The sequence below is a fragment of the Lingula anatina genome, chromosome 5, assembly GCF_051362555.1.
Source record: "Lingula anatina isolate TDL-2025a chromosome 5, LinAna3.0, whole genome shotgun sequence".
Lineage (NCBI taxonomy): Eukaryota > Metazoa > Brachiopoda > Lingulata > Lingulida > Lingulidae > Lingula > Lingula anatina.
In genome coordinates this window covers 8,241,097-8,252,328 of record NC_141771.1, presented here as the reverse complement: position 1 = coordinate 8,252,328, position 11,232 = coordinate 8,241,097, and the positions used below count along the sequence as shown (strand labels likewise).

The window sequence follows — 11,232 nt, the reverse complement described above, 5'->3', positions numbered from 1 at the left end:
TTCACTAAAAAAGAATTAAAAGAAAATTATCTGTTATTTTTATCCCACGAAGTGACATAGACTGACTGCTCAGCCTGACCTACTCACCTTTTCCCTGTATTTGCATTAAATGTCGTTTGGATAAGCCTCTCCATCACCAGCATAAGTGACATAAGTTTCTTTGTTAAATCTTGAGCAATGTTAATCACTGTATCTGTAAGCGTAACGGTACGCCTTGCTTGGGATATTTATCCCCCATGCTTCATCTACGTTTCAAGCCAGTAGGTTTTGTCTAAATTGCATGGTTATTTAACATAATTCCCTTATGTGTACAATACAATGCAATTATGTATTTTAATAATTATAATTAGTAATACAATTACGGTTGTAAGCTCCGAGCACATCTTATTTGTACCTGTTAGCGCGTAACATTTTTTTTCTTTCCGGTTGGGGAAAATAATAAAAGTGTGTAAATGACGAGTGCCCATAATTAAGGTGCATTTGTGTGGTTTATTAACTTCTATGCAAATTTCAGGAACTTTGGCGCCAATAATTCTACAATTAACCAATCGAGTACACGTAACGGGGTAGCTTGGTTTATTTCATTCCTCATTTCATGCAATAAAATATCATTAGAAGCTGCATACACACTTGTGGACTTCCGTCACAGCACCAGAAATGTTATGTGACGTCAGTCTTTATAATGTTGATAGTTCAATTACAGATGACAGTTTGAAGATAACTGAACTTAAAAGAACACGCACCCGCTTTCTTTCTCTCTTCAACAGTTTGAATTTTTAAATAATGGCGTTTATGATCACGAAGCAACCTATCGGATTTGGACAAGAACCTAGCTAATTACCCATCGTGCCACTATGTGGTCCCATTACTTTACATATATACATTATTCTGATTTTTTAATGAGGAAGAAGGAAGATGCTGAATAGCTAATACGAGGAAAACATTTTCAAAGAATAACAGTCATTTACTTAAATGAATTGAATGAACATAAACGGCGTACCATAAAAATGGGACCGATTACACATACATAATAAAAAATGTAACATATGAAGGCAAAAACAAAACAGAAGAAGAAGAAAAAGTATTTTCGTATCATTAAATAACTAAGCCTTCATTGTTCATATTATTAAATAACTAAGCCTTCATTGTTCATATTATTAAATAACTAAGCCTTCATTGTTCATATTATTAAATAACTAAGCCTTCAGTAACAGGGACGGGTCCCGCAAACAACTCAACCGTTTCGTACGTATTGAATAAAACCTACATTGATGATGTGGCTAGACCACACATGAGGAACCTCTGTCATTTTCTTCCCTGTACGCTTATCAAGAAATAGTTTATTGTGAGGTATAACAAGACCATTAATCACCAAGTGTAAAGTTTGGGTTGTCTGTCTTTGTCGTTTCACCACATTCTGGCTCCATTTTATTCGTGGTTCGCAGTGTGATGTCGTTCGCACATGCAGTGTTGTCAATATATTTTGCGGGTTAAATTGTCTAGGGAAACCATTTTCAAAGGAGATATTAATGACACGAATTCCAATGAATTTCACTACAAGGTAAACGAGGAAATACATTATCTAATTAAAATAAAATTTGGTTTTCTAATGTGAAAACATTTCTTTGTGATCTGTATAAAAAGAGTGGAGGTAGCAGAGGAGCAGTAATTACTGACGCCCTGGAAAAAGGAAAACAAAGTCTGGAGTTGGTAAGTGGATTACGCCATACTGATGGCTTACATTTTTTATGATTATTATTATTATTATAATTATTGTTCTTGTTGTTGCAGTTGTTGGACGCCATTCTGGATTTTTAAATGTCTTTTATAAATACATTTCACGACATCGTATAATAGGAGACGTTATTTAAACCGAGTTTTTTTTTTTTTTTTTTGTTATATTTTTAAAAAAAGAAATGTCGAATTTTGGCACCAAAATAGCCTAAGTTCCAGTTTTTTGAAAACAAAATATTTGGTTGTAAGTTCGGCATTTCACATTTTCTGCAGTTTATTTTTTTCCTGTCAAACATGATATATAACGAAATAAAAAAAGCCGTTTCACTACTCGCATTGGTGCTATATTCGAAAAAGATAAATTAATGTTCTTTAAACTACTTCAAACGTCAAGTTAAAGTATATTTTCGTGTTAGCCTGTACTCTCTAATGTCTTTAATGTATAATTAAACGAAAGTTATAAAACACGTTTCACAACATTTTAAGGTAAACGTGCAAAATATCAATGTTTGTGTCTTATGTTGTCTTCAAATTTATCCCATACAATCATAGAAGTAGAGAAATGTAGCCTGATGTAACTAATATTTTATTGCAGTTATTTCTACCACCTCGCCAACTTAGCAAGATTCGTGTGTCAAGAAATGAAGTTTTATGTTATTTACCTGTGCCTCGTTGTTGCTTTGGTGCGGCCTACCTTATGCAAGGACGAGAAGGACTACGTGTCGAAAGATTCGTCCACACTGCCTAAGGCTGATTTACATGTAAGAGCACTTAATTTAATGAATAACACTTTATCCCGTGAACTAATCTTTTTTTCATTTCATTTTACATTAAAACAATTACTGGTATTTGTTACTTTTGAGCGAGCTTGGCCAACACAATTTTAGGTTTTGAACGTAGCTTGTAAACTTTTTGATAACACGCAATGTACATTGTATGATACAGATGTAGATATTCCTCGAAATTATACTCCCATATCTATATGTATCATATCTATATATATTCATTTTTCAATATTAACAATGGTATCAGGGAGTATGATAGTTTATTCTCTTTATTCCATTCCGGGGACATATTTCTAACGCAGCTGATGTCCTCTATTCAAATCCCCAGCCATCCCGGGATGTGGTGTACCCCAGTGAAGCGAATAATGTATTTTTCCTATTCAAGCTACCCACATCCCCACACCTCAATCGTCTTTTAAATCTTTATTACAACAATGAAAAATAATAAGAAAACCCACTGATTAAAATCCATGATGCGTTCCTAGGGTACAGCCCGTACGCGTCTTCACTACTATGCAGTAACTTTGCGCCTGCTGTCTTCAACACAGTTATCTCAATAATATTATCTTCCCAAGAAGCGTGTTAATGAAGGAGATGCGGTTATATGTTCGTTTTTTTGCTTCTATGTCGCTATTGCGCAGGCTACCTTACGTGTACGTTTCCCTGGTGCATTTCCGTCATTGTTTAAATGTTCTTCATCGAAAGTATATACTGGATTTTTTTCAGTCATACCTGTTTTGATTATATGTAATATTATCCGTAAAATCGTGTTTGTTTTTCTACCAATACCTGGGCCGAATCTGGGCAAACAATTTACAATCACGCTGCCCCTGCCGTCAATGGATTTGTAATGCCTCTGGGATGGTATGAAAGTAAAGCAAGTATATTTTTTTCATGCCTCTCCCCCCACATCCCATCATCATTGGTTTCAACTACATGTATCGTCTTCAAATACTGATCGCTGTTGAAAAGAGAGAGAGAGAGAAAGAGAGGGAGAGAGAGAGAGGAAATGATGGGAAGTTTATAATTTCGTTTCGATGCGGTTTCAGGGAACAACTCTCCATTACCACTATGAAAGCGAGGCCAAGCTGTTTGGTCCGGCAGAGGAAACATTTCACATCTCAGCTGATGTAGATGTGGAGTATATTGGAGGTATTTGGTACCATTTATCAAGATTATAATTTTTTTATTATGCACATGTACTTATAATCAATATATGTACGTGTCGTAACATGGGCTATTTAGTTGTTTCTCTACTCCTCCGGGCATTGTTACATTATTTGATAAAAATACGAATACTAACGCTGACACTTTTCAGACTGTAATTGTTTAAAAATATTCTGTATTATTTAATATATGTTTCCTTTTAAATGTTCTTTTTTGGAAATCTGCTTATAGATTTAATTGTATGAAGGACTACAGTTATACGTTAAAATTAATTTATCTCATTTACGTGCAAGATATTTGAATACAATTACTCAAGAAAAGTATTGTGCAATGTTTTAGGCACGTACGTAATGTTGATGCACTGCTTGTTTTCCAGATGGCTTTGGAAACTACCTTGATAACAACGCATCGTCCTTCCTCATGTTTATGCGCAATGTGTTTGTGCAAGTGATTAAGGGAAATGGGTGAGGCCCTGTTACCTAACTTAAAACTTACTTAATATTGCTAAATATTCTAAGCACTTTTGCAAAAAGTACCTACGAACATGAATAAACTTATCTACAGAACGAATTTTTTTTTTTTTTTTTTGGAATACATACTCTCAAAAATGTTTTTTCTTAACCATTTTAAGTCTGGACAAATCTTGATATCAATAGCATAATAGAATGGTGAAATAGCTACATATTGATGAAGGAGAACTTCATTTATTTCGTCGGTATAGATGTTTTTTTATCATTTTTGGTCCTCACATCATTTTATTTCTTTTCGTGTCCATCCCAATAGCACGACCTCCGAGTCCGAGGCTCCCCTGTCTGCTGACGATCTGTATGACCAGCCTACCTGGTTTGTTCAACTAGGGAACGGAACTATTGCCGAGGCTAGGTTTACCAAGAAAGATTTAGGTAAGGTGTGGTTGGGTTAAGAACTTTCCATGCGCCAAGTATTTCAACATCGATAAAACCACTCTAAGTTAAATATACAGCATGCCTTGGGAGATTTGGATGCCTCTCCAGCCCTTAAAAATCCTAAACCTGACAGAAGTTAGAAGAGGATGTAAGATTATTTGAATCAAACGATGTAGGTATCTATTCCATATGTGCAGCTTTTTTTCAATTGTTACTTATACATTGCTTGTCACATTTATTTTAGGAAATACAGATGTCATGAATTTCAAGCGCTCCATTTTATCAGCACTTCAAACAAATTTGGTTCGTGACAAAGAAAATGTCAAAGAGACAGACGTCATGGGGACACACAATTCACGCTATAGGTAAGTTAACTGGTTTTATGTGCCATTTATGTGCAAATTGCATGATGCAGGCAAAAAATAGAAATGGAAATGAAAAAATAAAGCGAGGAAGCAGAGAGCTGAAAAAATTACCCAAGAAAAAAAGCAGAACGCATGATCCGTCTCAACATTTTTGAAAATTATTTGTTCTTCTCTATTTATATATCTGTATATTTATTTGTTTTTGGCATGCGGTTTTCATCGTTTGTATCTGTACTTAACATACATGTATAATATGATATGTGTCATCCCACTATGTCTTTTTATATCATTATATTTTCATTTTTTTCTTTCTTTTACTTAAACTAAATGTGCAGTGTTGTTGATGTCATCAATTTCATTATCTATTCATAATGTAACCATTGCATAATTAATGTCAATCCTTCGACCTTAGTTTAACAGAGCTGCAGTTTGGAGAAATAGAAGTCAAGAAGCACGTTTCCTCCAAGGACATCTACGTCGACAATAATACTGACTTGGACACCGACGAAGTGGACATCGAGACTGATGAAGTCCAGCGTGTTAGTGGAGGTATACTGACCAGCGTCTCCGGACACGTGCAGGTGTTTCAAAAACCCGTAGAACAGGTGCGTATAATTTAATATATCAGCGCAATAACTTAAAGTAATGTAAAATGAATATTACGTGAAACATATCCTGCTGCTACTGGGCCATGCTGCTCTGTCAAATTCTGTACATCCTTTATCTACTAGACAAACTACATTTAAAGCCATGTTGATAACTGTTTGCCTTAGGAACGCTAGTCAGGTGAAAAAAATAAGTGGAAATTTATCATATAATTATCATATTATTATTAAACAATAATTGAATATCTAACAGAGTCTAGTGTTTTGAACTTTGCAGCTAGATGATATAGCACAAAATTGAATGCCCTCAGAATTTATTATACAGTGTATGAGATAAAATAATGCATAGCGTTGATGTACTTATTTCTTCAGGATGACACTACTGCCAACCCTGAGGAAGGGGGTAATATTGACCTTGGGGTATATTTGACCTCTAACGTGACCTTTACCTTGACCTTGCGTAAGCACGTTAAGCGTTCCGTTGAAGGCGTTCAAAGAATGGAAGCAGTGGCCAACGCACAATTCCAGAAACGGTCCTTGGTTGGACAGTATGACCAGGGTAAGTGCAGTAGATGTACAAAATGTCCTAGTTACATTGCTTCCTATCGTAACATATTCTTTTTGGGGAGGGAGGGAGAGAGAGACAAGTAGAAGACTGGAGCTAAAGGGGGACACATAAGGTCCTGTTTCCTTGACCTAAAATACCGTTGCTCAACGTTTTACTTCAGAGAAGATACCAAGCACACTTTCTGATTTTTGCATGCACCATTAATAAGTGTGTCTATTGAAAGTTTTTTCCTATATATCTTGATAACGAAATTATGTATCTACTTTATTTTACATACTGTCGTGTGCTACATTGTGTGATCCCTATTTCAGTGTCTGGTGTGTACCAAAGATGGACTATTCTGAGGAAAAAGTTCGATGAAGAAGATAAGCTAAGTCAAGATGTGACAAACTTTATGAAAGATCCAACAGATCCGTCAAAATGTATGTAATTTTGCGTTATTTTATTATTTAATTAAGAGACGTGCAGTTATACAGTTACCAACATTATTAAAAGGCTCAATATTTGTGGTTAAAAATCATAATCTTAGACATACTATACATCAATGAATATTTTAATATAGTAGATAACTATTATTTATTGTCGCACGTACATATTGGGAACACGGTTGAAAATGATTTTTGTTACAGTGTACGAAGTGAACGAAATCCTTTCTCTGGAAAATGAACTCGGGATGCCACACAACACTGCAACCTCTGCAGCCGCCAACACACCAGCCCTGGTTAAGCAACTGATACAAGTTACAAAAGAGGTTTGTCTTTAATAACACTTTATGAAATGTGTTAGTTTTGGTTTTCATTTGACACAGTAGTGATAGCCAGATAAAAACACCACTTTGTTGTATTCAATACCTAGGAAACTGACAAGATTGTTTCCGATTATTCATGAGATTATTATTATTATTATTATTGTTATTATTATTATTATTACTTTAATAGCTTAATTATTAAAAAGACTTTACTAATCTTTCTATTTTTAAATACATGTTTGAATACTTGCAAAAACAACATTTTTATGCTTTTCTACATATATTCTTTTCAGAATGGGTGGGTTTTTGTATAACGTTTTCTTAATGCAAAAATGTATACAGCAAATGGTTTCTTATAGGCGATATATGACTTGTACGTTTTAGGTGGTTTCCAAGTGTTCGGAAAATTGGGAAATTTGCAAAGAAATTTTGGATCTTCACATCACTGCAGGCGGCAAAGATGTCGAAAAGGTAACGTTTAGAATCAGCAAAGTATTATTTATTGCTATAACTTTGGAATAACTAGTAAACTATTTTCTCTTCTACTCTAGTTGACTGTTATCTTGCACATGTTTAATTAAATCTCTGAAAATGCACAAACGTATATAATGATCATTTACCTAAATATCAAACATGCCTTACATTTGTGGCTTGAAAAAGGATGACAGACGTTAAACTGTGTAGAATTTTAGACTAAAACTTATATAACGCGTAGCACAGACACATACCTTGTCTTTTCTAGATTCTGTCGGATCTGGTCCTGTCTCACCCACTATCAACCGAGCAAAAGCAGGAACTGGTTCAGAAGTTGTCCTTTATTGCCAAACCCACAAACCACATCTTAACCACAGTCAAGACACTCTGGAACACGCTGTCCTCTCAAGGCGATCCATCCCAAAGTCACGCCATACTTACCCTCGGCTCCCTCGCCTCCAAGGAAACTACCAGCAAGGATTTCCGTTCAGAATTGGTGGATCTTCTTCGAAGACATCTTCAATCAGGCGACAAAAATAACAACACAGAACAAATCAGTGACGCTCTTGAGGCTATAGGTAACTTTGGCGACAATAGACTTACACAAGATGTATTAGCAATTGCCAAAAAAGAAGGACAAGTGGAAGAGATAGAGATAGGCTGTATCCACGCTCTGAGAAGAAACTTCCACGTTGAGTCGGTTCAGCAATGGCTAGTAGATCTGCTGACTCGTCCGACATCCACCTGTGAATTACGCGAAGCTGCTGTTATGACCATCAAAGGCGAACTTGCCTACAGAAAGGCCCTGGATACCAAAAATAAGGCATGGCCCAATTCAGGCCTCACAGACATAGACACTATTCTTCTCAATGCACTTTTTATGGCAGATGCTAAATATGAATGCGCATTTTCAGACATTAAGGAGTATCTGCAACTTAAAGGTGTATCAATTGGTACTCATACTGAAACTTACGAGATGGTGAATTCCACACGCACCAAGAGAGGAGTTGACCATACTAGCTGCAGTTCTTGGAGTACCCACGGTTCACGGTATTCAGATTTATTAAGTTCAGGGCAGTTCTCGAGTGATAATTCCCTGTACCCAGACAATAAGCACTGCCTTTCCCACATCAGTTACGGTCCTTCGAAAGCTCATGTCTATGTCAAGTCCGGCGTCTTTGCTGGTATAGATAAAAGACGAGGACACTGTAAAGTGTACGGCAAGTCTGTAGCTAAAATCAAAGTCTTCTCTAAAACCCTCACACTCGCAACCGCTGAAGTCTATCGTTATAAGGCTAGCAGCAGTAGGACAAAGGTCTATCTCCACGTCTATGGGAAGACTGTGGTGAACATATATCAGTCCGGCCCACTATACAAAAACTACCCCATTTACAGACCATCACCAAAAACCATCACCGTGTTCCGGTTTTATATCTATGTGGCCAAAATCTCCGTCACCATTACCTTGGCTCCAACTGTGGACTTCAGTGTCAGGGCAGGGTTCTGTTCTCGTTCAACAGATCCCTGCTCCCATTGTCTGACGATGACGCTCAAAGCAGGTGTCCGTATTTCTGGTGGTGCATCTGCTAGTTTGGCTGTAAGTCTCTCTCTCTCTCTCTCTCTCTCTCTCTCTCTCTATATATATATATATATATATAATTTGTTTGAAACGAAAACCAGAGGGTTTCTATTTAAAGGTATATCTGTTACTATCAAGGCAGTATTTACTGTATATGTTTGGTGGAATAAACACCAAAATAAGGTATGCTAGTTCAATTAATTTAAGGTATTACAAAATTATTATAAACAATTTTTGTAGTGTAAAATCGGTTTTAACCTCTGAACAAAGCTCTGGCTGTAGCATTAATACTTGATATCATCGTCTGGATACTATGTAGATTAAGGTGAGATTATTCCAATACAGACAATTCGCGCATTCGTTCCAGGCACTGGTTCGCGGCGGGATTGACGTCGGTGTCACCCTCAATTACCTAATTGAAGGAGAGGGGAAGCTCTACCCTGGCATTTGTTTCTCGATCTACCACGGTCACGACCCCATGAAGATTAACATACAAGCTTGGTATCAGATACGTTCTAAGTTTAAGATTAGAGGCTGGCGATTTTGGGTGAGTTTTCAAGTGGTTTAATTTAAAGTTCAGTTCAATTTAATTTGATTCGGCACGGCTTAAATCGTTTTAAATAACTTAAGGTTTTTATAAGATTTGTCATGTTTATTATTTGTTTTATTATTGTTCTGATTTCGTTTAATCATTAATTCTATTATGACTCATTTCATATTAGAAGTGGAGATGGACCTGGGGAAACAGAAAGACGTGGAGACCATCGTCGCTGTCTTGGAGCCTGGGAAAATCTAGTAGAAGACTCATCGCTAGAGCGGGCAGATGCTAGGCAAGTTTGTTATATGAATTACACAAAGTTCTGGACTTAGTCTCAAGATATTATTATGTGTCTAATAGACGTTTTCGCACATGCATGTACGTGTACATGTGTGTTTGTGTGTGTACATGGGCGTGCATCACGGGTTTGCGTTAATCACATAGATATCTAGATCACAGAACAGACGCGGGCTGTTTCTGTTAATCTTAGCTTTTTAGTAATGTTTTTGAAACTAAGCAAATAACTTTTGTAGTTCATTCAGGCCCTGAAGGATACTGTCGGAATGATTTGTTTTTCATGCATACCACTTATTTCTTTTATTATATGGAAATATTTTGTATAGAATCCTTCGTTTTTAATGATAGGTCGCTTGATTTGTTTCTTATTATTTAACAACTGATGTTACGAATGCTAAATACAACAATACTTTAACTTGGTAGGCAATGGATCAATATTTTATTTGGTCGTTAATTAATCATTCTTCATTTATTTTTTAGTTATTTTCATATACAAGTGTCATTTGAGCATGCTTAAAATATCATTCATAAAGGGAAAAAATTGGATCAAGAGTTACAGATTTTACAATCGTGAATCTGTTTTATTTGATTTACATAATCATTCAGAATACTCTCTGTAGAAATTTAGTAAACGTTAACAATACTGATTTAGTGGGATTCGGTGAGTAATTGCATACCCAGGTAGAAGCCAGTACGACACCTATGGCCCCATTCTTAGATGAAGGACCCTTTTAATAAATAAGATATTGGGGTGGCTAAAAGTTTGAATTTTAAATATTCTATGAAGAATCTATTTTCTAACTTTTAGAGGAGTCAATTAGCAGATCATCATCTGCTCATTGTGTAATGTAGAATATCGTGAAGTGTTGGGTGAATGTATAGACACAGTGGAACAGTCAAATGGATTAACTATTTGATAAAATTATTTTAAAAATATATATTGGCAAGTATAAAAGATTAAGGCAAATTCATGAATTGCAAAACATTTTGTTGGTAAAAAGCGACACCTGGTGAGCGATTTCGGAGTTTACCAGGTTGTTAGGACTATCTAAAGATATGTCACGATCACATGACTTAAAGACAAATTCCCAATATACACTTTAACATGTGATGTGTATAGTACCAATATGTAGAATTTCAACACTGTATATCTATATCTATCTATGCATTTACACGTACTGATAGTTTCTCGTCGTCAATATTTTTATTTTATATATTCCGATTTAATTGATTTTATCTCTTGTCTAAATGAAACCATGCTATGGTTCACGTATAAATGTAATTAGGAGTGAATACAATAAATCCCCTTGCATCTGATACTTTTTTCTTATAATTTATTTTTCTCTAAACAGTCGGGTAACCAGCCGTACAGGATTTACTGCTAGCAGGGAGGAAGCATTGCCAAAAATATTTTACGAAAAACAGAAGTGATTTAAACTAAGCACGTTTATCTGTAAAAATTGAAGA

At 35.7% G+C, this 11,232-nt stretch overlaps 1 protein-coding gene across 1 annotated transcript; it reads left to right on the top strand.

The window, feature by feature from the left end:
* Nucleotides 1–1,424: 1,424 nt before the first annotated feature.
* LOC106164620 (uncharacterized) lies at nt 1,425–11,082 on the top strand. The gene is made up of 14 exons (XM_087013518.1): nt 1,425–1,710; nt 2,330–2,495; nt 3,569–3,671; nt 4,063–4,150; nt 4,470–4,588; nt 4,836–4,956; nt 5,369–5,561; nt 5,934–6,120; nt 6,441–6,551; nt 6,759–6,880; nt 7,262–7,348; nt 7,620–8,948; nt 9,298–9,477; nt 9,653–11,082. The coding sequence occupies exons 2-14, from the start codon at nt 2,376–2,378 to the stop codon at nt 9,758–9,760; spliced, it is 2,868 nt and encodes a 955-aa protein (XP_086869644.1). The 5' UTR covers nt 1,425–1,710; nt 2,330–2,375; the 3' UTR covers nt 9,761–11,082.
* The last annotated feature ends 150 nt before the right edge of the window (nt 11,083–11,232 follow it).

What these genes read in the sequence shown, in the direction of transcription:
- LOC106164620 (XM_087013518.1), top strand. Translation starts at nt 2,376, where the DNA reads ATGAAGTTTTATGTTATTTACCTGTGCCTCGTTGTTGCTTTGGTGCGG. An exon ending in TGCCTAAGGCTGATTTACAT is followed by an intron (nt 2,496 to 3,568) that starts GTAAGAGCACTT and finishes ATGCGGTTTCAG; the next exon opens with GGAACAACTCTCCATTACCA. An exon ending in TGATACAAGTTACAAAAGAG is followed by an intron (nt 6,881 to 7,261) that starts GTTTGTCTTTAA and finishes TGTACGTTTTAG; the next exon opens with GTGGTTTCCAAGTGTTCGGA.